This window comes from Mirounga angustirostris, unplaced genomic scaffold (genome assembly GCF_029215605.1).
Source record: "Mirounga angustirostris isolate CCGP_5_RB_7025 unplaced genomic scaffold, mMirAng1.0.hap1 SCAF_17, whole genome shotgun sequence".
NCBI classification, from domain to species: domain Eukaryota; kingdom Metazoa; phylum Chordata; class Mammalia; order Carnivora; family Phocidae; genus Mirounga; species Mirounga angustirostris.
Window position 1 is genome coordinate 38,173,652 of NW_026991725.1, and position 27,627 is coordinate 38,201,278.

The 27,627-nt window shown below is 60.0% G+C and overlaps 1 protein-coding gene across 1 annotated transcript; it reads left to right on the forward strand.

Annotated features, from left to right (window-relative positions):
• The first annotated feature begins 523 nt into the window (after positions 1 to 523).
• On the forward strand, positions 524 to 27,552 carry KIF19 (kinesin family member 19). Its single transcript, XM_045888533.3, has 20 exons — positions 524 to 858; positions 2,704 to 2,784; positions 13,552 to 13,662; positions 14,297 to 14,384; positions 14,714 to 14,850; positions 15,873 to 15,998; positions 16,325 to 16,519; positions 17,823 to 17,969; positions 19,479 to 19,601; positions 21,518 to 21,683; positions 22,325 to 22,499; positions 22,616 to 22,814; positions 23,412 to 23,682; positions 23,780 to 23,901; positions 24,265 to 24,398; positions 24,657 to 24,762; positions 24,955 to 25,051; positions 25,590 to 25,987; positions 26,183 to 26,342; positions 26,579 to 27,552. The coding sequence occupies exons 1-20, from the start codon at positions 820 to 822 to the stop codon at positions 26,707 to 26,709; spliced, it is 3,006 nt and encodes a 1,001-aa protein (XP_045744489.1). The 5' UTR covers positions 524 to 819; the 3' UTR covers positions 26,710 to 27,552.
• Positions 27,553 to 27,627: the final 75 nt, after the last annotated feature.

Genomic DNA, 27,627 nt, shown 5'->3' on the forward strand with positions numbered 1-27,627 from the left:
GCTCGGGGCTGTGGCTCTTTCAACCACACAGACCCAACCGTCTTGACCTAGATTCTGGTTTACCTATAAGGCCTTGTTTGCTAGTGGGGTACACTGAGGCAGGCTCTAATGTGAAACACCCCAAGTCCTACAGAAGTGCTCCCCTGCACCACTCCAGGGGACAGCCTGGGCAGAGACAACTCTGTACCCTTCTGCCATCGGACAGTGGCTGGAGACACGGCGCCAGTGACCCCAGCCACAGCCACGATGCACGCTGTGCCCTGGGGAACACCAGGCAGCCCGCCGCCGCCCGCAGACGCCCAGACAGACACCGGCAGGCACGCAGACAGGCCGCAGGTGCGCGCGGCCGGAGGCACTGGGAGCGCGGCTGCCCGCGGGCCACGCAGCCGGCCGGGCGCCCCCTGGAGGGCAGTAGGAGAGGGGCCCTGGGCGCGAGCCGGGGGGGCGCGGGGAGGCGCCCAGAAACTCCCAAACGGAAGCGGCTGCGCCGGGCGGACGCAGGGCCGCGCAGAGGGCCGGAGGGACGCACAGGCGGGCAGTCGCCCGGAAAGCGGCGCAGGCTCGGGCGCCTTCCCGGCGGAGGCGGCCAACTCTCGCCTGCAGCGCGGGAGGGGCGGGGGCGCAGAGGCGGGAGGCGCCGTCGGGGCCCTCCCCTCGCCCCGCCTCCCGGTCAGCGCCCTTGGCCGCGGGCGCGTTGTTGGTTTCGGGTTGTCAGGCAGCGGCGGCGGCGCAGGGAGGCTGCGAGGGACCCGGCGGCGGTGGGGGTGCGGCTCGGCCATGCCCGCTGGCGCGGCCTGAGCCCCTCCACCCGCCGCAAGCATGAAGGACAGCGGGGACTCCAAGGACCAGCAGCTCATGGTGAGACCCCATTCATAGCCCCGGAAACCCAGCCTCTGACTTGGCCGCGGTCACAGCTGTCCTGTCCCCTCACCCCACTAAGAGGACACTGAGGGTCAGGGATGGGACTGTCAGGGAAACTTTCCACAAGTCCTGGATATCAAGAAGGAAGGTCTCGTGGCCATGCTGCTGAGGCCTGAAGTCAGCCTAGCTTCAACCTCACTCCCCCTTACACCTTCCCACCGGGGGAGCCTACCCCCCACCCCCATCCCCAAAGCTTGTGCAGATGGGTCTCTGGGGCGGGACTGCTCTCTGATCTAGAAAAGCCTGGGGCAGGACGGGCTTGACTTACCTGCACAGAGAAGGAAAGTGGGAGTCTCCCCGTGAGCCGGAGCTACCCTGGCGCTGTGGGGTCAGGAGTTTAAAGGGATTGGGAATCACAGGTGGGCAGACAGGAGCCCCGGGAGCCAGAGTTGCTGGCATGGGGTTGAGAGTGGCTGGTTACTGGGTTACAACACAGATGCTGTCCAATATTTCAGACAAGTGTTGGAAGCAACAAAGATGTACCCCCTCCCTGAGCCCTGGGGGCTGGGACAGATGAAGTGGTGTGAGTGGGGGTCTCCAGGGCAAGTAGAGACTGAAGACAGACCCCTGGGGGCGTCTGGGTGGCTCACTCAGTGTAAGCATCTGACTCTTGATCTCAGCCTAGGTCTTGATCTCAGGGTCAGGAGCTCAAGCCCCACGCTGGGCTCCATGCCGGGTGTGGAGCCTACTTTAAAAAAAAAGGCCCTTGATTATCAGTAATGCCATGTCAAAGCACTAAGGGGGAGGCTCAGTGGCCCCAAAGCCACTGCCCCTTCCACCCCTCTCCCCATCCCCTGACTTCTGAGGCCTGGGAAGGGAGGGCTTTGTCACCAGCAGGTGGGTCATAATGGAATGAGAGGATAATGCCGCCCCAGGAGCCCTACCTCTACAGGCTGAGCCCATGGCTCTAAAGAGGAGCTTGACCGCAGCTCCAGGAAAACCTCAGGCTCTGGAATATTCTCTCTGGCAGTTTATAATGTGTCTCTTGAAAATGGCTACTTTGGCCTGAGTGGTGTGCCCCCAGGACAGGGATGGAGGGTCCTCCCTCTCCCACCCGTGGGGTTGGGCCGAGGAGGCCGGTAAAGATGATCTGACAGACAGCAGAGGTCCCTCGGAGAGTGATGTTCTCACTCAGCATGAGGGTCCGTCAGCGATACCCACACATTCAGCAGGCATTTCCCCTTGGTCAGCAGAAGAAATGCACCCCCTTGTTGTCTGGGGAGCCCCATGCACAGGATGAAGACCCATCAGCTCCTACTGGCTGGAGAATCGAGAGAGAAGGGAGCACCCCATGGTGCTGTGCTGGGTAGGGATGTGGTCAGGGGTTGTTAGGACGTCAAGGTGAAGCTCCGGGGGTCCGGCCCCGTCCTGCCGTCAGCCAGGCCTGCACCTTCAGCCTCATTCACAGATGCACACAGGCTACTCCAGTGCCAAGGCTCCAAGTTCAAAGCCCTGGGGAGCTGCAGGTGCTTCATTTGGGCGTGTGACTGATGCAGGCTGGAGGAGCAGACCGCTCTTTCCCCTGGGGCTCTCCCTGAGCCCCGGGCTCCCCGGGGAAATTCATAGACTCCGAGGTAGCCTGCATGCCGTGGACCTGCTCCCCTCCACCCGGGCGGTGGCCTTGAACCACTGAGTTTTCCTTAAGACCAAGGAGGCCTGGGATGGCCACACAGGGGAGAACCCAGGGGGCTTGCCCAGGGGAATCCTGGGGTCCTCTCATCCTTCTGTCTGTCCAGCCCGCTCCTCTCCTTCTAATCTCAGGGGTCTGGCCTTTCCTTGTAGGTGGCACTCCGGGTCCGGCCCATCAGCGTGGCAGAGCTGGAGGAAGGAGCCACGCTCATCGCCCATAAGGTGGACGAGCAGGTACTGGGGCTGTGGCCAGGAGCCGCAGGGCAGAGGTGCTCACACGTGGCAGGGCAGGCACCTGCTCACTGGGTGGGGCAGGAAGGCTCCCTGTGGCTTGTAGCATCACCCTTCCTCCATCCACCAAACTCTTGGTTATGTCATTGATGACATTGTCAAGGAAGCCAGGGTTCTTCTTCCAAGAAGCCTTCCCAGATTGATCCAAGGAGAGCTGAAAGCTTCCCTCGTGGGGCTGGGCCCTGAGCTCCCCAGTCCAGCCTTAAAATTGTCACATACCTTCCGTGTGCCTGTGACATGACTTCCCCCGCTCAGTAGGTCCGTTACACGTGGAGCATGTCTGCTGCTCACGGAGCACGTATCTACATGGTCTAGAGCTAGAGCCTACCTCCGGTTCATGTTTTGCAAAGGCTGTTCGTGTTTTGTAAAGTCTTGGGGTATCTGGTTGCTCTCTTGGTCCTCATGTCACTGTGATGAGGTGGGCAGGGTGAGTCCCACCCCCATCTGCACGGGAGGCAAATATTTACCAAATAGCCACAACACACTGGGGCAGCGCTCAGAGCTGGAAACCACAGTGAGCAGAAAAGACCCTGCCCTCTCTCCGGTACCTTCCGGTCCCGCACAGGGAGACAAAGCGCTAATCAGAGAATTAACCCCAACAAGGGCTGCAGAGAAATGCGTGGCGCTGGGAGGGGGGCTTGAGCCAGCGCAGAGGTCAGGGAGGGCTCCCTTGGGAGATGGTGCTTGAGCTAAAACAAGAGAGGAGGAGGGTACTTTGGACGTGCGTGAAGGGAGACGCTTCAACCAGAGGACTAGCAGGTGCAAAGGCAAAGGGTAACAGAAAAGGCCTGGGTGGCTCCAGTAGGAGCGAGAGGGCGGAGAGGCATGAGGTGAGGCGGGGACGTGGCAGGGGCCCGACCGCACACTCTTAGACCATGGCCAGGATGTCTGGGTGGGCAGGTGAGGACGCAGGTGCTGGGGTGGGGGTGGGCACAGTGGTGAGGACGGCTCGGTGGCTGCCGCTGCTGGCTTCTCCTGAGTGTCAGGGCTCATCAAGGTGGCAGTATACACTGGCGAGTCTGAGAAGTCCGGTGGCATTGCCCCATTCAGAGAAGGGCACACGTGGGCACCTGCTTGGCCCGGGCCTGGGGCCGGCGGGCTGGACTCAGGAAGCCCAAGGGCCATGAGAAGTGAATTGGAGGCAGACCGTCCAGCCCGCAGTGCCCACCTGCCTCTGGGCTCCCCTAGGGACAGGTGCCCCCTCCCGCCTCTTCCTCAGCTCTGGTGGGCACAGCAGAGCCCGGTGGCACCAGCCTCCTGATTTCTCTCTCTCTCTCTCTCTCTCTCTTTTTTTTTAAGATTTTTTTATTTGAGAGAGAGAGAGGAGGAGCAGAAGGAGAGGGACAAGCAGACTCCTCGCCCGATGCCGGGCTCAATCTCAGGACCCTGAGATCATGACCTGAGCCGAACCAAGAGTCGGATGCTTAACCGACTGAGCCGCCCAGGCGCCCCTCCTCTGTTCACTCTTGGGAAAGGGTAGCCTTCCTCAGAGACCTCGGAGATAGCAGGGGATGACTGGGTGGACCCTATGTGTCTGGGTAGGCCAGGCGGGAGTAGGGTGAATACACCTGACAGTCACGCAGGGTGGGTTCTGCTGTTGCCAACTGTGGCCTTGGACAGGTTGCTTCTCGGAGCCTCAGCCGCCTCATCTGTAAGTGGGGACGGCCACCATAATGCTCTCTCGAGAGGGTCTCTGCGGGTTAATGTATGCTCAGTGCTTCCCCAGTGCCCGGCACACAGTAGGAGTTTAATAGTTGTGAGTGGACATCATTAACTAGCGACTGAAAGCTCCCCAGAGCTGCTGGGTTTGCCGACGAGAGGGGCCAGGCTGATGAGCCAGAAACCTCCTTCCCGGCAAGGACCACTCCCTGTTTATCCAGCTTGTCCCCAAGAATATCAGGTCCTCAGGGCTGGGACAATGATGGCTCTCTTTCTCGGCGGCTCCTGGCTCCTGGCCGGTGTGGGGGCTGAGAGATATTAACTGATGTTGATGGAAACGCTCTGGTCTAGGGTAGAGCCCACGGTGTGCCCACACGCGTCAAACACTGGCTCCTTTCTGTCCCTGCAAGTGGAGAGGGAGGGTCCGGCCTGATCTGGCCGAGCTGTGTCTCTGAGAAGGTTCTGGACTGGGCAGTCCGAACAGGGCTGCTCCTTTGTCAGCTGAGCGATGCAGGGAGGGTCCCCTGAGCAGCGTGGGCTCAGGGCTGTCAGCACAGACTCCGGGGCCTGCAGGGAAAGCTCTGGGCTTGTGCCCTCGGGCACCTTTTGTCCCCACTGCGTCCAAAGATGGCTTGCCTGGCCTGCATTTTTGGAATAGCTGCAGCAATTGGCAGGCTGGGAACCTCCTAAAACCCTGCCATCCCTCAGCTGACAGAGAAGGCCCTCGCAAGTAGGAGGTGAGACACAGGAGTCCAAGAAACAGATGGACAGCCCACTTCCCTTGCCTCCCACTCTGACCTGTCTCCCACCCCCAGAGCTCTGTCCTTCCCCAGCGACCTGGGGGAGGTTCGGGGATGCAGGCTCAGCCAGCTTCATTGATGGGCCAGCTGGTGGGTTATAGCCTTGCTCCTTCCCCTGAGGTCTGGAGCCTGGAGGGCCTGCGGGGTGACTTTGGGAGCATCCCCAGAACGCCATGGCCATGGAGTCTCTTCCTGGCGGAGATGCAGGAGGGTCCAAGCAGCCTCACAGTGCCCTGCATCCTCTGAAGCAGACATGTGCTTGGAATGAAGAGTTGCCCTGTACCCACCTCTGTCCTTCGCTCCCTTGCCTGTGACCGTCATGGCCCGTGTGGCCCGGTGCCACAGAGGGGCTCCCCAACCCAGCTTCTTCTGGCCTGGGGCTCTGGGCTCTGCCTCTCCTCTGTGCTGGGTGGGTTACTTTCCCCCTGCTGGTGCCGTTGCGGGCCTGGGGGTGAGAGAAGCCGCTGCATGGTCAAGCCTCTGCAAGCCCAGAGGTCACTGTTGAGAGCCCAGCCTCCTGGTGGGCAGCGGGGAGGCGGATGCTGCCACAGCCCACCATCAGTGGGTTCTGAGCTGGGAGAGGTAGACCGAGGACTCGGTCACCCACTGGCATGGGCCACTGGAAGGGTCCTAGGACAGCCTCCCCTAAAGCTAGGCATTGTCCTGGAGACGCGCGAGTTTGTGGCGACAAGATCTGCAGAGGTGGACATTCCCACAGGCAAAGTGCACTCCGGGGAGAGGAGGCCGGTGCGCCTGGATTCTGGGGAAGCTGGAGTGAGGGTGTAGATTTGTAAAGGGGATGGTCTGGGTGCCTTGGCAGGCTTGTGGTCTGAAGGCCCCCTTTCAATCCAGGACCAAAATCGTAAGATCTTTGGAGGTTTTTGGAGGCTAATGTATGCACAGTGCTTCCAAGTGCCTGGCATCCTGTAGGGGTTTAATAGATGTTAGTTTACGTAAGGACTGAAATACAGGATGGTTTCGAGCCTAGAGGTGAGTGACACTCGGCCCACCTCCCGCCTTCCCGCCTCCTGTGTCCGCTCTCAGCCCAGTGGTCCCCAAATGGTCACCTCCCCACTGATGTGTCCCGGGAGGACTGCTGCTAGCACCTGAGGGGGGGCTGGACCCTGACAGCAGAGCTCTCCAGGATGCCATCGATGACCACAAAGGGAAGGCAGGTGCAGGCCGAGAGGCTGCTGGGCCCCGAAGTTCCCGGATGGAAGCAGCTCTACCTCCTCCCCTCTATTCCCTGCCCCTAACCAAGACCCCAGCCTGCTGAGCCCCCTCCCAGCTATCCAGGCTATTTACCTACAGGATTTAAGTCACCTGACAATATGTGTAATCCCATAATTGGCCTTTATCAGCTCCAAGTCCCACTGTCACCCCTGGGCTCCTGGGGTCCTGTCAGAGGAGCCACACCCAGGCCCTTGGGGCCCTGGCCGGCCTCCAGCCTCTTTGTCCTCATCAGAAGACAGGGTATTAAGAACCTGCTCCTCCGCCCTCCCCCACCCCCGCCAAAGGGCTGTTGAGAGGCTTACAGGAGATGGTGTGAGGGAGAGCCCCAGCCACACACACAGCTCCCACTAGGGTGACAGGGGCCGAGGGTCAGACATGAGTGCTGCGGGGGGCAGCCCGCCTCCCTACACACCCACCCTCCGGATGCTTCTCAGCCCGCCCATTGCCCCAAAGAGCTGAGCCCTGTGGGGAGTGACTGGGAAGGGATCCGCGAGTTCTCCCCCGTGCGCTGCCCCCCACAGCCCTCTCCCCAGCCCCTCCCCGCCCCGGCCAACCACTCATCTGCTTTCCATCTCTGTGGATCCACCTATTCTGGATACTTCATATAAATGGAATCTTGCACTCTGTGGTCCTTTGCGTCTGGCTTCTGTCACTGAGCATCATGCTTTCAAGGGTGGTCCCCACTTCTTGGCTGTTGTGAATAAGGCTGCCAGGATGTAAGGATCCTCACACCTCGTGACTGGGTGGGTGCGAGGCAGGTTCTAGTTCAAAAGGCAGATATATGCGGCCTCACTTCCCCCAGAGATGCTGATTCAACGAATCTGGGTGGTGCCTCCTACACTCTCCCTGGGGTCTCTGATGAAGGTGTTTGCAGAGCCGAGAGGGATGCAGCCCTCTCTGCATCCTTGAGGTCATGCCTCCCCTCCTCCTGAGCCTCAGGGCCCTCAGAGTCCTGTAGGCAAAGGGGGGGTGGCCTGGCCAGGTGTGGCTCTGTGCTAAGCAGCCCGCTGGGCCTCGGTGGGTTTATGAGCTCAGCGGGCTCCTCTCTGGTCCTTTCCGGCTAGCCTGAAGGAGACACCCTTCTTGGGATCAAAGACTCCATTCTTGAGCACGAACGGGACCGTACATTTACAACTAGAAATATGACCAGCAACAAATTCTCCTTCTTAAAGAAAAAGCAAATAAAAATCCAGAAGCAGCCTCACCCGGGTGATACCCACCTGGAGTCAGGCTTTCGTTTGGCTCTGCTTTGTTTACACCCTGAGAATAAAGGGGCTGCATGCAGGTTCCCTGGACAGGAGATGGAGTCTCTGAGACTGGGGCCTTCCCAGATTCCGATTCTCTGCTGGCAATCCTGAGTAGGCTGGGTGTGTTGGTATGATTTCTTCTTTAAAGGCTGCGGCCCCTTTGGCCCTCCCTGACTTCCAACCGGGAAGAACTTGGGCCCAGAGAGGCGATGCCGTTTCCTCAAGGTCACACAGCAGTGTTGACCCTAAACCCAATTTAGGGCACCCCTTCCCTTGAAGATCTTCACTGCCAGCCTTGGAGGCTCGAAGAGGAAGGATCTAGGTCGGAGGTTTTCAACTGGGGGCGATTTTGTCCTCCAGGGGACATCTGGGAATGCCACAGCTGGGAGGGTGTTGTGTTACTGGCATGTGTTACTTGCGGGGCGCAGGACAGATCCCCTAACAGTGACCCAGCCCAGAGGCCCAGTAGTGCCAGGACTGAGCAATCCTGGCCTACGTCTCGCCCTTTGGAAGCCAGGAAGGAGCCAGTTAAAACTGCAAAGTGGATCAGAGCTCCAGCAGCTTCGGTGGTGTGTAGCAGAAAGAACTGCTACACTTTATTCGGGGTATTTCTCACCTAGGAGATGCTGGGGAGGAGCCCGGTTCTTCACGGGCACAGAGTTTACAGACACTGTCCCTCTAGCCTGAGGCTCCTACTTCCCTATGGATCCCGGGTGTCCGGGCTCAAAGTCTAGAACTATGGAACGGTCAAAATCTGCACTGAATGAAGAGCAGGTCTGAGAGGGAGGCAGTGGGGGCCTCTGCTGAGTCAGGAGGCCTGGCCCTGCGGGGGCAGAGCCCACCTTCCCTGCTCCTGGCCCTGCCTCCTGCCCTCTCGCCGGAGTGGGGAGGCCCCTGTGTATACGGTGCGATCCACGTCCCCACTGAAGCCTCCTAGGGGCAGGTGGCCAGTGTGCCATGGGTGGGAACATTTATGACCTGGGGATTGTGAAAGAGAGGGCCCCCATGCTGAGCCCACCACCTCGGGGGCTGAGGCTACCCCCCTTTACAAGGCCCCTCCCCCGCCCCTCCCCGCAGCAGGTGAGACTGCCTTGGGTGGTGTAGGGTTTGCAAGGCTGAAGTAATGAAGTACCACAGACTAGGCGACTTTAACCACAGACATCGATTCTTCCACCATCCTGGAGGCCAGAAGTCTGGAGGGTCGGCTCCTTCTGAGGGTCCCAAGGGAAGGGTCCGTCCAGGCCTCTCTCCTCGGCTTGCAGATGGCTCTCTGGTCCCTGTGGCTCTTGAGGTCCTCTTCCTTCGATGTGTGTCTATGTCCAAACTTCACCTTTCCAGAAGGTTACCGGTCATACAGGATTTAAGGCCCACCCTACTCTGGTGTGACCTCATTTTAACTAGGTACCTCTGCAATGACCCTGCTCCCAAACAAAGTCACGTTCTGAGGTTCTGGGGGGTTAGGACTTCAACATTTGAATTTGGGGAAGACACAGTCCAGCCCATACCAGGTGGGCACTGGCCCAGCCAGGCTGCTTTTGGTCCGCTCATTCACTCGGGAGGCAGGGGTAGTCAGGAGCTTGGGTTCTGGGACCAGACAGCTCCCAGGCCAGCCAGCTCTATCCTTGGCTACGCAGCTTTGGGACATTACCAATATGAGTCCTCATTACGACGGAGGGATCCTAGGAGTGTCTGGGAAAATGTGTGCAAAGCACTTAGCACCACGCCTGGTATGCACAGAGCTCCCCCAAAGGCAGCTTTATTCAGCAAACATTGCTCGGACGTACGCTGAGCGCCGGCCAGGATGACGTTTAGGGGGTGATTGGAGGCTGCGCAGGGGCCGGGGACAGCATGTGCTCACAGAGGGGGCCCAGACGGCTCACCTCTATGGCCATCTTGGGCCCAAGCCCTGGAGATCTGGGAAGCGAGGACAGGTGGGAAATTCCCAGAGCTCTGCCCCCAACCCTGCATTTCTCACAGGAACCGCCCTCCCGCCGGGGATTCTGAGCCGAGAACCTCTGCCCACAGCCTGCCTCTCACCCCATGGCCTTGCTCACACTTTTCTCTAGAATGCTCCCCTCACCTCACATCTCTCTGGCAACTCCTGCTGATCCTTTAAGACTCAGTGCTGGCACCACCTCCTCCAGGAAGCCTTCCTGGAGTGGTAATGTGGATCAGTGCCCCTCCCTACACTCTGACTGCCTCCTGCAGAGTCAGACCTGGGGAAACCACACCTCACTTTCTCTCTCCCTGGGCCTCGCCTACTGCCTGGGACATAGAAGCTTCCGGGACATAGAAGCTTCCCCTGCCCTGCATGCCCTGTGCCACCGTCTGGGGCAGCAACCCAGAGCCCCCCCCTCCCCACCCCTCCCCGGCTCAGCCCCAGTTCACCTGGCTGAGGGGCACAAGGCCTTCCTTGTATGCCAGGGTGGACAGGGATGGGGGTGATGCTCGGGAGGTGGGGCGTGGGCTGGGGACCCAGGCAGATGGGAACCCAGACAAAGACCTCTTTAAGAGGGGTCACGGCAGCTGTGCTGACAATGTACTGATTCAGGAGCCCGGATATCAAAGGAACCAAATGTCCAGGGTGCCATGAACTTGGCAGTGCCCGGAGCCACTGTTTGAAGGTGATCAGTGGGTGATGAGCATCAGTGCGTGCTGCTCACCCTCCCCTGCACCGAAGGCCCCCAGAGGGTGCCCCTCCGGCTGCCGGCCCTGCCCGCGTCAGCAGGAGGGCTGGTGCCCGAGGGGTGAGAGCGGGATCGGCTGGCCGGGTTCCTGTTGCCTCCCACTGGGCCCCGTGCCAGGGGACTCGTAGGCAGCGTTATCTTCATTTGGGTCTGAAACTTGATCAGGGCTTATGCTGCTGCCTTTAGGGCCTGAGACGGGAACTGGATCCTGGAGGAGGCTGATAGGGCATTGGCGCTGAAGCCCTGGGGAGGTGGCTGGGGACAGGTGGGCACCCCAGGTAACAGTTGCAGGCCCAGATGCCCAGCACTCAGCTCACCGTGGCCACCCAGCCTCTGGCAAGCTGTGAGGGGACCAAGTCAGTGGCCTCATTCTTTCCCTGCACAAAGCCCCTACCCAGCCTGTCTGGAGCTGTCCCCCCTAACTGGCTTACCTGAAATTACCTGGTTGGATAAGACTTCCAGGTGAAACTCCTGGGGCCAGGCCTCCAGGGGGGAGGGTTGCCTTACCCCCCCCCCCGCCCCCGTCCTCCCTGCTCCATGAGAATCCCCGGAGAGGGCCCTGCTGGGACCCCGGGGGTCTTAGACCAGTCTACATGCAGTGAGCACAGTTGTGTACCTACTGCACGTGTCCAGGGAGTGAAGGAGCAGGGCTTGACTTCAGCACACACCTAAGTGCTGAGAGGAGTCTGGTGGGAGTCCCACACAGTGGCCCCCCCAGGAGTGCACCTCTTAAATCCTGGTGCTCGAAGGGGGCACACCCAGAGGGACCCACTGTGGATCTCCCAATCCCGCAGAGCTGGGCTGGGCTCCAGGCTGGCTTCCTGCTGCCTCGCTGTCAGCCCCCTCTGTCCCTCGGGGTGACTGCCACTCATGCCTTTTCAGGGCTGTCACTGGCCCCAGCTTCCCTGCTGGCCCAGGAAGGGAGCTCAGTCACTATCTGTGCACCCTGGGACGGCACTAGGACAGCCCGTCCTCCTCAGTGCCTGGGCCTTTGTCAGGACTCAGTTTACCTCCTTGGTCAGCATCTCATCACAGAGTCAGATTAGGTAGGGCCAGTGCGCACAGTGGGTGCTGGGGCCTCACTTGGCTGGGGGACACCCTCCCACCGCCACATCCCACCCCAGCAGAGGGCATGCGTGGGAGCAGGTTCACAATGGTGGACAGGGGGCCCAGGAGCCAGACCACCAGGGCTCCAGTCCTGGCCCCACCGTTCCTCAGCTATGCGACTTGGGGCCTCGAGGTTCCCATCTGAGGGTAATGAGTTCGTGGGAAAGGGCTCAGTGAAGATGAGCTACGTACCGGGAGGAGGGGCTGGGTGTGAGGGCGCCCGCTCCCTCGTCTTTACCACCTGTGCTCCGACTGGGAGTGGAGGGCGCCATGAGGCTGCCACGCTGGCTGCGACCGCCGTCCAGCCCTGGAGCACAGCCGAGACTTGTTGTGCCCTCGCTGTCCAGCATGAGCAACAGGTGCTCCCACTCTCACGGGGCACCCTGATGGGGCGGCCGGGGCGGAGGACAGGGACCCGACCTGGAGGCTCAGCTCCCGAGGGGACTCAGGCAGGCGCAGAGCCCGTGGCATCCCGGTGGCCCCCTCCTCGGTGAGGGTGGGGTGGCCCATCACCTGCATCACCCCCGCTGTCCCTCCTCACTTCCCCTGGAATGAAGACCCTTGAGCACTTAGAATATGCCTGGTGCTCTGCCCCCACACGCCGTACACATTAGCTCAGGGGACCTTCATAGTCTGGCAGACAGATAATACTCCTGTCCCATCCGGCCAAGGAGACCCAGGCCCAGGCAGGTTAAAGTGCTCACACAAGTCCGCTCTGCTAAGAGTAGGATGGGCATGCGGACCTTGCCCTGACTTACCTCTCCTGCCTTGTCCTAAATCCCTCCTGACTCCAGCCCTCCCATGCACCTTTGAATGTCTTCTGCATTTTCATCAGTCTGGGCACTGTCTCTCCCCACAACTTCCCTAGGCCAAGAACCTCTGGCCAAGACCCAGCCTCCTTCCTCTGCACCTTCCCTCAGTCCAGGACCAGGCTTAGCACACCCAGGACACCTGGTTCAAGGGGCAGAGTGGAGCTGGATGTGGAGCAGGCTTGGAGTTTGTTCTGAAAAATGGGTCCCTTGATCACCTTTGGAGCAGAGGAAGAGCCTGGTGAGGTCCCGTGTGTATCCTCCCAGCCCCACACACATGCATACGGAGCACAGAGACCCCTACCCTGCAGGGAGGGGAGGCCAGGATGGCCAACCTCTACCATCATCCTACCTTCCAACCCTGGGCCCCTCCTTCCACCCCCAGCTCAGGCTCAAGGCTGCAGGGGCCTTGATAAGTCACCCCAAGCCCCCCTCTCTGACACCGATGGACAGTCCCCAAGCCCAGCCCACTTTCCTCACCCCTGTCACCCCACAGTCAGTGCTCTACCCCTGGGTCTACCCTCTGGCTGAGACCAGGGGACAGGGGGTGAGGAGAGCAGGGGCTGCAGACTTTGAACCCAGATCCCAGGTTTTGAGTTCCGGTTCCCCCATTTGCTAGTATATGAGCTTGGACAAGTGACTTCTTTGGGCCTCAATTTCCTCATCTGTCGAGTGGGAATAATTATGGGCCTCAACACCTGGCCTTGGAGCAGGGGGTTAAGTGAGTCCGTTTGTCTAAAGAGCTTAAAGCAGGTCCTGACACACCATACATGCGTCATAAATGCAAGCCATTGTTACTGTTCCTCCTCTTTGGTAGAGGCGCATGGGGCGTGGTGTTGTCCTTAGAGGAAGGTCCCCCCGGGTCTGGGGCCCACGTGGCCTGGGGCACCGTGGCACTTTCAGCTCCTTTGGGGCATTGTCAGTGGTTAGAGAGGCTTCCCCTTGGGTATCCAGAGCCAAGCACCCAGATCAGACACCCCAGAGCTGATGGGGCAGGGCTGGGCCTGGGGCTTGGGGGCCCGGGGCTGCTCAGCTCCAGAGCCTCCAGCAAGACCCACCCCACTGCTTGCCCCGTGTCCTGGGTGAGGAGAGCTGAGGCCGGCCTTGACATCGGTGTGGGCCTGTGGCTCCCTGGTGACTGCCAGACCCCCCTCGGGGACTCTTGCAGATGGTGGTTCTCATGGACCCGATGGAGGACCCTGACGACGTCCTGCGGGCACACCGTTCCCGGGAGAAGTCCTACCTGTTTGACGTGGCCTTTGACTTCACTGCCACCCAGGTGAGGGAAGGCCTGGGCCTAGGGACATGCAGGAGCCCCTCTCCAGCCTTTGCCCGCCCCCCCAGGAGGGAGCCCTCAGGGGACCCTGCCACTGACCCTCAGCCCTCCCTCCACCGTTAGCTCTCTGGCTTTCCCCTCTACCGCGTCCGCATGCGTGCAAATGTGCGCACACCTTCATGGCTTGTGCCCAGCCTCCTGCACAGACACCCCCAAGTCAGTGTGCAGACGCTGCACCCACAAAGCACACCCCCAGGCCGCTCGCCATGGGAGCTGGAGGAGGGCGTGTGAAGCCCATCTGGTGCAGGGAGGAGTCTCAGGGAAGCTGACACCCTCCCGGGGACCCCTGTCTTGCCCATCTGGGGGATGCTCCCAGGAGCAGATGTAATGCGTCCTCGGGGCGGGGAGCCAGTCGTGGGGGCAGGCGTCTCAGGTGTCCTGAGCTCTTTTTCAAGCTGGTGTCCCCCATGGGGTGAAAGCAGAGACCCCCCCAACCCCCGACTCCCCGCTCCTACTCCTTGGGCTGAGAGCCCCAGAAACAGAAACTGCTCATGCTGCAGGCCTGGACGGCCAGTGGGCATGTGTGCTCTGCCCTGCGTGTACCCGAGGCCCCTGACGGGTCTGCTCTTCCCGGCAGGAGATGGTGTATCAGGCCACTACCAAGAGCCTCATCGATGGTGTCATCTCAGGCTACAATGCCACTGTCTTCGCTTATGGCCCCACAGGTGAGGGAGGGGCCGAGACCGTGGGACAGGACAGTATGCCCCATTCGTCCCCCTGGAGGAATAAGCCCCCTCATCCTCCATCAGAGAATTACTCTGGCCCCAGCTGAGGCTGGAATCAAGGATGTAGCTGATCCAAACGCCCACAGGGCCCTCTGGCCCCAGAGGCCCCATCCCCAGCCAAGAGCACCATCCTCCCTGCCCCCTACATCCTTGGCCACTTAGGGGGTGCCCAGCCTTGAGGACAGACCCAGGTGTGCCAGGAGCCCCTGTCCAGCAAAGCCGTGCTTCTGGCCCCCACCCTGCTCACCCACCACCTTCTTCTGCCCCAGGCTGTGGGAAAACCTACACCATGCTGGGCACAGACCATGAGCCTGGCATCTATGTTCGGACCCTCAATGACCTCTTCCGTGCCATTGAGGAGACCAGCAATGACATGGAATATGAGGTGTCCATGTCCTACCTGGAGGTGAGCCCTCCCCTGACCGCAGCTTAGGTGAGCAGCCCCTAGGACAGCCACACGCATGTTGTTGGTCCCACTCTGCAAAAATCTGAGGTTCAGAGAGGTTACACAAGTAGGTCAACATCAAACAGTAAGTGAGGGGGCAGGGATTCAAACTCAAGATCCTAGACCTTGAAAGCCAAGCCCTGCCTATTTTGCCACACTTCCAAGTAGCCTTGGCCCTGAGCAGAGACCTCAGCCACCCTCCCAGACGGCTCAGCACCTAGCTATCATCAAGGGCTCCTTCCTGAAAAGCCATGTCTGCCCTGCCACGCCGCCTCCAGGCACTCCATGTGCCTGGGGACTGGTGGGACCCGCGTGCATGCACAGGCTTGAACCTGACAGCCTTCGATACCCGGCCTCAGCCCCCAGCGCCCACCCTCGCGCCGGGCAGCGAGGAGACATCAGCGGTGGGAGCGTGCAGAGGCCAGAAGAGAGTGGGCTGCACTCCACCTGGCTCCCAGCTGCCCCGGCTCCCCCGGGGAGCTGATAATCTCCGGGGTGACAGCTCAGGAAGGGCAGTGAGGCGTTGCTGCCAGCCACACTCCTCCAGCCACCATGGCGTTCACTCAGCCAGCAAGATGCACTTGTGGGGGGTGGTGCAGGGAGAAGTAGCATAAGGGTTGCCTAGCAACAAGCAGGGCTGGCCATCGGTCAGGTCCCCATCTTCTGCCCAGCGCCCAGCCCGCCTGCCAAGGGGATCCCACTTGGTTCTGAAGCTTTCTGCGTCCCAGGTCCTGGCAGCCCAGTGTTTCCCTGTGGATGTTTAAGCCCCCTGTACCTCCACCCCATAGAAAGGAAGGGGTCTTTCTCCTTAACCAGAGTTTCCCAGAGAGGAGACTGGAGCGCCCAGGCTGGGGCTCAGAATGTGGGAGCTCCTGTCCCCTTTGTGCTCGGGAAAGATGGGGCATCTGGTCCTTGTCTGGACCTCCTGCCCTTAGTCTCCCGTTAACACCTGTCCCCTGCCCCTCCCCCACTGGCCCCATCAGATCTACAATGAGATGATCCGGGACCTGCTGAACCCCGCCCTGGGGTACCTAGAGCTGAGGGAGGACTCCAAAGGGGTGATCCAGGTGGCTGGAATCACCGAGGTCTCCACCATCAATGCCAAAGAGGCAAGTCTTGTGCAGCCAGCGGGGTGGTGGAGAGGGCCATTCACCCCTCCTGGGGGGCAGGAGGGGACACAGGACTGCACCTAAGGCGGCGCTGCCCACTCAGCTGGGGCTGGGGCTGGGGCAGACACAGAGAGTCCTGTATCCAAGCAGGGGGCTCTCACCTGCCTCCATGCCCCCTGGCTGCACTAACCCTGGGGGACGAACGAGGCCACCAGCCTCCAGATGGCCCCCCCCAACCTGGGCCCCTTCCCAACCTCCAAGATGCAGGACGTGGGGGCAACCCGACGGATCCCCCAGAGAGGTGTCCTTCCCACCCACCCATCTAGATCATGCAGCTGCTGATGAAGGGCAACCGGCAGAGGACCCAGGAGCCTACGGCTGCCAACCAGACGTCGTCCCGCTCCCACGCCGTGCTCCAGGTGGCCGTGCGCCAGCGCAGCCGGGTCAAGAACATCCTGCAGGAGGTGCGGCAGGGCCGCCTCTTCATGATTGACCTGGCTGGCTCTGAGCGTGCCTCCCAGGTGAGGTCAGCTCCCCCAGCACTGGGGAGAATGGTTTTGGGGGGCTGGGAAGAAGGCAGGGATGCTGACTTCCCAGCTTCCCCAGGAGATCGGGAGGAGGCCATCCTAGGCAGGGTGGGGATGAGGGGGCCGCCTGGGAAAGGGACTGAGGAATGTCACAGAGGAGCATGACGGGAAGGCTATCTGTGGGAAAGGGCTTGGGTTTCTCCAGGAAGGAGACTGGCCGCCCTCGAGGAGGGTCAATGGGAATGAGAGTGAGTAGGCCCAGATGAGCTGGGAGAGGGGAGACAAACGCCCCCCTGACTCAGGAGGCCCTGTCTACCACATCGAGGACAGAGGAAGACCCATCACCATCTCAGAGCATTTGTCCCCGACACTAAGCCCTGCTCACCTGGCTCTGCAGCCTCTGCCCGACTGGGTAGGCCCAGGTCCCCCCTCCTTCAGGCAAACTGGGAGGTTTCACGATCCCCCAAGGGATGAGGCCAGGTGATGTCACTGCTAGCAAATGCAAGGGACAGGACAGCAGCCAGGGAGAATTAACAGGGTTTCATGTTAGAACATGTGGGACTGGGTTTAAACAGGGGGGATTCAAGAAGTACACCCCTCTCTCCCAGGAAGGCCTGAGCAGCCAGGGCGAGGGGGTGTGCCCCGAGGCCCCAGCTTTGGAGGGCCAGGCAGCTTTGAGCAGAGCCTCCTTGGCCTTGACAGTGTCCCTGCAGGCCCAAGGAACGGAGAGGAACCCAGCACATCACACACATACACTCTTTTCCCTACACACTCTCACACATACACACGTTCTTTCTTCCACACACGCACACACACTCTCTCCCTTATAGTCTCTCTCACACATACACACGCGTCCCTCACATTCTCCCTCTCACACACACACACACACACACACACACAGACTTCCCGCCTTCCCCTGAAGCCCGGGGCACCCTCTGGAGCCACGTGCCCGTGGTCATGCCAGCTCTTAGCTGAGCCACCAGGGAAGCCTCGACCTTCTTCCGTGTCATTCTTGGCGCCGTGGGCCCAGCCCCTGGGGGAGACAAAGAGCCAGACTCTCAGCCCTCCTCAGAAGCCCTCAGTCCGTCACTGTCTTCAGAGGCCTTCCGGTTCTCTCACCTTCTCGAATGCCCTCCATGACCCTTGGGAAGAGGGCGAGACCAGGCCCTCGGTCGCCTGCACATTGCAGAGCCCTGAGGGAGCGGGAGGGGCTTGCGGCCCAGGACGGCCCAGGGCGGTGGTGGAGCCTGTCCCCCGCCCCACGAGGCCGCGGTTCTGCCCACTGCTCCCCCCCCAGACGCAGAACCGTGGGCAGCGCATGAAGGAGGGCGCCCACATCAACCGCTCCCTGCTGGCTCTGGGCAACTGCATCAACGCGCTGAGCGACAAAAGCAGCAACAAGTACATCAACTATCGCGACAGCAAGCTCACCCGGCTCCTGAAGGTACCGCTGCAGCCGGGCCCGGGCGCTAGGCACCCACAGGAGGGCTGCCAGACTTAGCAGATAAAAATAAGGCCACCCAAGGGCGCCTGGGTGGCTCAGTCGGTTCAGCGGCTGCCTTCAGCTCAGCTCATGATCTCTCGGGGTCCTGGGATCGAGCCCCGCATCGGGCTCCCTGCTCCACGGGGAGTCTGCGTCTCCCTCTCCCTCTGCCCCTCCCTCCCCACTCGTGCTCTCTCTCTCCCTCTCTCTCTCTCTCAAATAAATAAAGTCTTTAAAAACAAATATAGGCCACCCAGCTACATTTGAATTTCAGATAAACAACAAAATTTGTTCTAGTATAAGTGTGTCCCATACAACATTTGGGACATACTTATACTAAAAAAAAAAAACCATTCCTTGTTTATCTGACATTCAGATTTAACTGAGTGTCCTGTATTTTACCTGGTGACCCTAACCAAAGAGTGGGCAGCAGGGAGGGAAAGGCACTGCACCTGACACCCCCCCCCCACCCCCGCCGGGCTGCAGGTCTGAGGGAACTAAGAGCTGCCTGGATTGGGGGTTCTGGTGGACATCAGCCTCATGGCTCACAGTGTCTGCTGTTTGGGGGCCCACCCCTGGCTGGGCCTCACCCGACTAGCTCCTTTCTTCCTGAAGCAACCCTAGGCATCGGGGGAATACTATTTCCATTTGCAGATGAGAAAACTATGCACAAAGAGGCCAAGTAGCCTTTCCGAGGGCCCACGGTAGTAAGTGCTGGAAGACAGAGTCTATGGTCCAGTATAAGTGCGGTGTCACCCGAGCCCACCCCCAGCCTGCCACCATCAGTGTGCCCCCAAGCTGGGAGGGGGGACGGTGGCATGATTGCTGCCGTTTTTTAAGAGCAAGGAAGCCAAGGATTAGGGAGACGAAGAGCATGCCTGAGATCACCCTGCTGCTAATTGTGGGACCTGGGGCTTTCTCCCTGCTACCCCCCGACCCCGCACCCAGGCCTGTTCACATGGAACAAGGAGGGGCTGGCCATAGGCCACATTCATCCTTCATACAGTGGTCCCCATCCCCCCATCTCTCACTCCAGCCGAAATAGCAGTGCCATCAGCAGTCAGAAATGGGGGATCTGGGGGTCACTTGAGAGCCCGGAGGGGATGGGACGGAGGGGGAGCCCAAAGGGCACCTTCCCACTCTGGTTCCCAGCCACCATGGCTGCCGCCTTTCCTTGTTCTCTCATATGGGGGGAGGGAAAGGGGAAGCCAGGAGGCCCTGACCTGGATCAGATACTTGCAATTTTCAAATGGAAATTTGGAAAAGAAACCACAAGTGCGAAGGAAGAACAGAAGGAGGGGGGGATATCTGGACCCAGGGGGGTCCATGTGATGCTCAACCCCAGCACCTGTGAGTATGTCTGTGAGTGTGTGTGTGTGACAGAGCGAGCGAGAGCGCACAGCCTGGTAGGAGCAGGGTCCCAGGGAGGTGGTCCCCTGCTGAGCGCAGCCCACCCTCCCCGCCATCCAGGATTCCCTGGGCGGGAACAGCCGCACCGTGATGATCGCCCACATCAGTCCCGCCAGCAGCGCCTTTGAGGAGTCCCGGAACACCCTGACCTACGCCGGCCGGGCCAAGAACATCAAGACCAGGGTGAGGACCCTTCCTGGGCCAAGACTGAAGCCCCTGGAGGGATCCCTGCCACCCCACTCCACTCTCTCTGGAGCTAGCCACTGTGGCACTGGCCTCCATCCCCAGACCCATGTCACCCTGTGCCCTTCCCCGCACCTTCAACACCTGTGCACCTGCCAGAAAGCCCACTGCTCCGGAGGGCCCCCTCCCCCTTGTTCAAGGTCATGCGCCCCGTGCCTCATGCCCTCCCAGCCCCACTTTTCATTATCAGATGCCCATTCAGATGTTGACATTTTCAAAGCCCCCAATCTGTCAGGCCAGCGGCAGCCGATTCTGAGCACTTTCATGCATCCCCTCCTTCACTCCTCCAGCGAGGCCAGACTTCCTATGCTCCCATCTTGCGGTTTAGAGAAGTGAGGCTGAAGGAAGTTAAGTGACTTCCCAGCTGGCCAGTGATGGATGGCCCTGAGACTAGAAGTGGCCCTGCCTAGCTTCCAAGCCCATGTTGTCACCCTTGGGCAAAGGCGTTAGAATCCCCGCGGCCTGCTGTAGGAAGCCTCTCTGGACCCGTGTGCATGGAAGGGTGGGAATGGACACTCGCCAGATAGGACTTATGAACACTCCCGCAACACTGCACTTTGCCAGCCACTGTCCCAGGGGGCTTTGTGTGCTATTCCAACCCTCCAGGAACTTAATGGGAGGAGGAGACATGTCCTTGAATATTGATAGTTCAGAATATTATTAATAGCTGGCAAGTGATGCCAACGGTAGGTGCTGAGGCAGCGAGGAAACAGGAAGTGGGGGTGGGCTGGCAGGATCTGGTAGAGCTCTTTGGGGACTGTCAGTGGGACTCTGAAGGTTGGGGAGGACACTCTAGAAAGGGGGGGCGGTAGCAGTAAACGTAGAGGTTTCAAGGGCAGGAAGGAGATGGTATCTGTGATAAGGATGGGGATAACAGGACGGTTCCTCAACCAGAGCAGAATGTTCCCGGTGGAGCAGTGATCAAATGAAAATTGAGAGGGACGCCTGGGTGGCTCATTGGGTTAAGCATCTGACTCTTGATTTCAGCCAGGTCATGATCTCAGGGTTGTGGGATCAAGCCCTGCATTGGGCTCCGCGCTCAGCATGGAGTCGCTTGAGATTCTCTCTCCCTCTCCTTCTGCTCCTCCCCTCACTCATGCACTCTCTATCTCTAAAATAAATAAAATAAAATCTTTTTAAAAAAAAATGAAAATTGAGGGCGCCTGGGTGGCTCAGATGGTTAAGCGTCTGCCTTCGGCTCAGGTCATGATCCCAGGGTCCTGGGATCGAGTCCCGCATCGGGCTCCCTGCTCCTTGGGAGCCTGCTTCTCCCTCTGCCTCTCTCTCTCTCTCTCTCTCTCTCTGTCTCTCATGAATAAATAAATAAAATCTTTAAAAAAAAATGAAAATTGAGGGTGCCTGGGTGGCTCAGTTGGTTAAGCGACTGCCTTCGGCTCAGGTCATGATCCTGGAGTCCCGGGATCGAGTCCTACATCGGGCTTCCTGCTCAGCAGGGAGTCTGCTTCTCCCTCTGACCCTCCTCCCTCTCATGCTCTCTGTCTCTCATTCTCTCTCTCGCAAATAAATAAAATCTTAAATAAAAAGTTTTAAAAAAATTAAAAAAATAAAAAATAAAAAATGAAAATTGAGATAGTGGTGGGCCCAGGTGAAGGAATTAGAGCATTTCTCCTGAGCAGTAGGGAGCCACTGAAGGTTGATGAGCAGAGGAAACAGCATTTTAGGAGTATGGGTCCAGCAGAGGCATGGAGTGTGATAGGTTTGGCGGTCGGAAGCCAGGGGGGCCATGACCGTATCCAGAAAGACTAGGGGGCAGAAAGAGAAAGAAGACCCAGCAGGCTGGCCCCAGCACCTGGGATGACTGTACCTGCCCTGCCCCCGTGCTGTGCTCCCCACAGGTGAAGCAGAACCTGCTCAACGTCTCCTACCACATCGCCCAGTACACCAGCATCATCGCGGACCTGCGGGGCGAGATCCAGAGGCTCAAGTGCAAGATCGATGAGCAGGGCGGGCGGGGCCAGGCCCAGGGCCGGTTGGAGCGGGGTGACATCCGCCACATCCAAGGTGTGTGCATGGGAGCCCTGTGTTCGTGGGAGCCCATCTCAGGCAGCCCTCCCAGCCTGTATCAAATTGCTCAGGGGCCAGATGGTGCTGGGTTCAAATCCAGACTCAGGCTTTTTCTGGGCAGGTAGCCTTGGGCTAATCATTCAACTGCTCTGAGGCTTCTTTTCAAGTGTCAAATAGAACGGTGATCTCTGTTTCAGAGACTTAACATTAATTAAGATTATGTGAGATCACACAAGTGAGAGACATGTGAGCGTTTAGCTGCCGGGGGGCTCCACTCCGGGCTGTGAGGCTGTGCCCAGCATCACTGGAATGGGTACCATTCTCTTGTAGATTTGTGTATTTGCTATGGATGGTTTCCCAACAGATGGCAGTAAAGTGTCTAAAGGGAACCTATGGGCTAGTGGAAGCCCAGTTCATACAGAGGAGCTGGAAATCACCTTTGGACCACAGCCGGAAGACTCAGTGTGGAAGTGGGTGTGGGAGGAGGTAGTAATCTAGGAGGTCTTTTGGGAGGAGGTGGTTGGACAGGAAGTGGTTTGGGAAGAAAGGGATGAGGGAGGGCCCCACGTAGGCCCAGATTTTCCTGGCCTGACCCTCCTTCCTCCACTGACTTCCTCTACCCCCCACCCGCTGGGCAGCCGAGGTCCAACTGCACAGTGGGCAGGGTGAGCAGGCCGAGATGGGGCAGCTGCGGGAGCAGCTTATCAGCGCTTTCCAGGAGCAGATGGATGTGCGGAGACGCCTGCTGGAGCTGGAGAATCATGCCATGGAGGTCCAGATCGACACCTCCCGCCACCTGCTCACCATTGCCGGGTAAGCAGCCCCTGCTCCGGAGCTGTTCAGGTCCCACCCCGGGCCTGGGACAGTAGCCGCACACTATGCCCACTAGGGTCTGACTCCCCTGTCTCCCTGGGGTGGGACGGTGGCAGCTGGGAGCACGAGAAGTCCCGCAGGGCGCTCAAATGGCGGGAGGAGCAGCGGAAGGAATCCTACACCAAGGATGACAGCGAGAAGGACTCGGACACGGGCGATGACCAGCCAGACACCCTGGAGCCCCCAGAGGTGGCCTCAGCCCGGGAGAGCATTGCCAGCCTAGTGGGGGAGCAGAAGAAGCTGCGGAAGCAGAAGGTGCCTGGGGCTGGGGGCAGGGGAATGGTTTTGGAGGCCCAAGCCAGAAGGGGCTGGGGGTGGGGTACAGGGGACTCAGACCTGGGAGCTCAGGCCTCAGATCCTCTGTGACCTTGCTAAATTCCTTCTTGTGCCTCTCTTACTCATCTATGAAATGGGAGTAGTCGTGGTGCGGCCCTAGTGGGGTTGTAGGGGAGATTAAATCAATGCCTCTTTCATACCAAGGACTCAAAAAATGGTAGTCAGTATTTTAATTAGGGCTTTCCAGATAACAGGATCTTTTCCTTCTTCTGGAGCATACCCAAACCAGGGGCTTCGGGGCGCCATGATGAGCTCTGAGGGCATTAGATGGGCTGGGGTGGGGCGGATTCCAGGGGCAGGCTGTGGTCCGGGTGGCAAGAAGGTGGGCACAGAGGGGCCATTTCGGAGCAGCCCCTGGTTGCAAGGCCCAAGACACAGCTTCGAGGGTTAGCCTCAGAATGGGGAGTTCGGGGGCTGGAGAGGCGCGGGCGGGCTCGGCGGAGGGCTTGGGGGTGGAGGGGGGAGCAGCCCCCCTCGCGCGCCCGCAGCCTGGCGCTGACCCCCAGCCGCCTCCAGCTAGCGCTGGAGCAGCGCTGCCGAGAGCTGCGCGCGCGGGGCCGGCGCCTGGAGGAGACGCTGCCGCGGCGCATCGGCTCCGAGGAGCAGCGCGAGGTGCTCAGCCTGCTGTGCCGCGTGCACGAGCTCGAGGTGGAGAACACCGAGATGCAGTCGCACGCGCTGCTGCGGGACGGCGCGCTCCGCCACCGCCGCGAGGCCGTGCGCCGCCTGGAGCAGCACCGCAGCCTCTGCGACCAGATCATCCAAGGCCAGCGGCAGATCATCGACGGTAGGCCCCCCGCGGCCGAGCCACCCAGGGGCCCTCCTCGACCCGCGGAGGGTCCCAGGGCACGCGCTGAGGGAGCCCTGGCCCTTCCCCCCCGCAGACTACAACCTGGCCGTCCCGCAGCACCTGGAGGAGCTGTATGAAGTGTACCTGCGGGAGCTGGAGGAGGGCAGCCTGGAGCAGGCCACCATCATGGACCGGGTGGCCTCTAGGGCCCTGCAGGTGGGAGCGTGGGCAAGCCTGGGCCTGGGCCTGAGGCACCTGTACTGATGGGAGGGGCTGATGCCCTAGGCAGTGCCTGCGGGGAGCTGGGGGGGATGGGACCAGGCTGGCCGGCGCCCCAGGGAGTCAGCTTCCCGTCCTTCTTACCCACCCGAGGAAGGCTCCCTCCCGTCCCAGAGCATTCTTCTCTGGCACTTGTGTATCCCGTGTGAGCCAGAACACAAAGCCACTGCTCTCCCCAAACTCCTAAGCCAGGTTACAGCCCTGGCCGCCTTTTGTGCCTGTCACCCTGTGCTGTCCCCTGGTCTAGGACAAGTCTTCTGACTGCCCTCCCCCCACCCCCCCGCACCCTTCCCTCCCCAGGACAGCTCCTTGCCCAAAATTACCCCAGCAGGAACCACGCTGACACCGGAGTCTGAGCCAGAGAGTGTGAAGATGCTGAGCTCCGAAGTGCAGCGTCTGCAGAGCAGTGTCCTCCCTCCCCTCAGCCCGGAGAGGTGAGGCCAGAGACCACCTCCAGCCAGTCCTGCCAGCCTGAGCCGCCACCTGCTTCACCATGTCCCAGGGATGCCAACCCAGATGAGGGTTGATTGGGGAAGATGGGGAAGGAATGAGAAAGGGAGGAGACGGCACGAGTCTGGAGCCAGGATGCCTGGCTTCTCCCTTCACACAAATAGCTCTCCCCTGGGGTGGGGCTGGGACCTCAGTGGGACCAGCCAGGTCAGTAGCCATCCATCCTCCTCTGCCAACCTCAGTGAAGCCAACCGCGTGTTTAAAGCCAGTCCCCGAGCCTGGCAGGTGAAGAGCTCCTCTGTGCCCACCCCACCCGCCATCCAGGTCGGCGGCCTGGTGACCCAGGAGGTGAGCACTGAGCACCGCTTGCCCTGGGTTCCATTGCTGGGGGGCGAGAGCACAGGGTAGACACCCAGGGGTTGGGATGGAGCCTTCCCCAAATGGCCCTCACCCCTGAGGCCCCGCTGTCTCTGCTGAGTAAGACATGGGGTCTAATGCTGGGTCTAATGCCTTTGTCTTCTCAACCACTTCCCCCCGCAGGCCCCCGCTCAGGACAGCCTGGTCAGCCTGAGCAGCCGGATCAACTCTTCCCCTGACAGCAGCGAGAATCTGTCAGAGATCCCCTTGTCCTACAAAGGTGTGCCCCTGCCAGCCCTGTCAGCGTGAGCCCGGCATCATCTAAACTGTTCCGGGTCACCCAGTCCATGCCCTCCTGCACTGCTGAGTGCCCCACACCTTTGGTGCTACCCATTCTATAAAGAGACTCCAGTGCCCAGAGAGGATTAACCACCTGCTCAAGGACACACAGAGAGCTGAGGGCACAATCAGAAGTCAGAATGGGGACCACACGACACTTAGGATCCTGTTCCCCCTTCCCACCCAGTAATAATTCTAAGAGCAAATACAGACGGCATCCCTACCCCCTAAGCCCATTTTCTCAACTAATCCTCACAATAACCCTATGGGGTTAGTTTCACCATTCCCAATTTACAGAGGAAGGTAAGGCTCAAAAACTTGCCCCAAGTTTCTTAAATAGCAGGCAAGCGGGAGGGCTGGAATAGGGACCCAGGCCTTCTGGCTCTGCTCATTTCCCTGCCTTGGCAGGAGAGTGGGTGTGGGAGGTAAGGGAGGGGGAGGAATATATGGTCTTGACCCCTACATTGGGTGCTCTACAGAGAAGAAGGAGATCCTGACCGGCACCAAGTGCATCTCGGTGAAGGCTGCTCGGTGGCGCTCGCGGGCTCTGGGCACCGAGGGGCGCCACCTGCTGGCACCTCCCGGGGAGCGCAGCAGCCTGTCTCTGCACTTGCCGACCAAGGCTGACAATTCGCAGCCACTGGGCCCTCTGGCCTGCAAGCGGCCGCCCAGCCCCACGCTGCAGCATGCTGCCAGTGAGGATAACCTGTCTAGCAGCACAGGCGAGGCCCCATCCCAGGCAATCGGGCACGGGGGCGATGGCACCGGGCCCTGGATGCGTGGCCAGAAGAAAAGCCCAGGCAAGAAACGAGAAGAGTCACTGGAGGCCAAGAAGAGGAAGCGGCGGTCCCGTTCCTTTGAGGTCACGGGGCAAGGGGTGAGGCAGAAGACAGGGGATAGGGTGTCTGCACTCCTTCATTATGGATGGGGGCCTGGGGGGCTCCTGCACCACCCTCCATGCCTCTGTCCCCCAGGCTGGCATAGGGGGCACACAGGACTGGCATATAAGACAGATCCCTGTAGCAGATCCCATACAGCTCTGACTCATCTCACTGTTCTCCAACCAACACAGCTCTCCCGCCCCAAGACACACCTCCTGGGGCCCCGTCCTATGGAGAACATTTCGGACCATAGGGTGCCACTGTGTGGACACCCAGCACCTGGTATCCGGCATCTGGGGAAGGTCATGCTGCCTTTGGCCAAGGTCAAACTCCCTCCAAGCCAGAGCACAGGTCAGTACCAGCAAGGGAGGGAATGGGAAGGGGGGGCCCTTGGCCAGCCCAGGGAGGAGGCATGTTGAGCTCCCTTCACCTAGGGCTACCCACTGCTGGAAACCGGGTTCTCACAGAATATTCGTGGGACTGACATCTTGGGGCTGTGCCCCTAGGGAGTTCAAGGCCACTGGGTGAACAGAGAGGGAGTGGGAGGAATTCCTAAAGCCCTGCTCCTGGCCCTTCCCCTGTTGCAGGCCCTGGGGACTCCCCACCCCTCGCTGTTCCGTCCAACCCAGCTGGTATTTCCCGACGGGCTGCCCGTGGGCCCCGCCTGGCTCACAGCACAAGCACCCATGGCAGAGACATACGCTTCGGGCATACCTGAGGGGCCCTGCCTGGAACAGCCCTCCTGCCCCCAAGACTGGATGGGGTGTAGCAGAAAATGGGAGACGGAGGCTGGGCAGAGGGGGGTCACCTGCGAGCAGGAGTTCAGGATCTCAGAAGGCTGGGGTCCCTGAGATCCAGAAATTATGAGGGTGCCTGCCCAGCACCTCCATGCTTTCAGTGCCACTGGGGAAGGTAGGTGAACTCAGGAGGCATGGCCAGGATGACAGGACTTCCTGGCCTCCCAGCCCTGGATAGAACCCTGTTGCCAAAACCCTATAGAGACCTGTGGCCGGACTCGGCCTTGGAGATGGGAGGGGGAAGGGAGCTGTTCATAGGACGGGGCCCCTGGGCCTACATCTGGGGCAAAGGCATCCCGGATGGTTGGGAAAGGAGCCAACAGTCACTTCACATCCTATGGTTGGGGCAGAGGAGGGAATCTGGTTTTGTTACTTGGCAGTGTAACAATAAAATCCCATTTGGGTCTTGATGGTTATGTTGGAAACTAGACCTTGTCTGGACTGTGGGGTGGCCAAGACTGATTAAGAAGCAAGCCGACGCCTTCCTCTTCCCTCCCTGACACCCCCCCATCTCCCTCTGGTTACGCTGAAGCAACCTACAAATACCTGGGGGAAAGGGGTTTTTCTCTAGACCGTCCCCAGGAAGGGTGGGCCCGGCAAGGTCTGTTGATGCCCCATCCCACCCGCCTTCACACCTGCCTGGGCTCCCTCCCATGGGAGGTCAGAGACTTGGGGAGGCTCAGACCATAAAAAGCCTAATTACCCGGATGGGGGTGGGAGGGTGATACCCTCTGGAAGTCAGGGCTCAGAAATTGCCCAGCTAAGTAAGCCTCTTGGCCTCAAGGTGGGAAAACTCCAGCAAGGGGTCCTGGGAGTCCCCCCCGTTGTCCCAGGCTGGT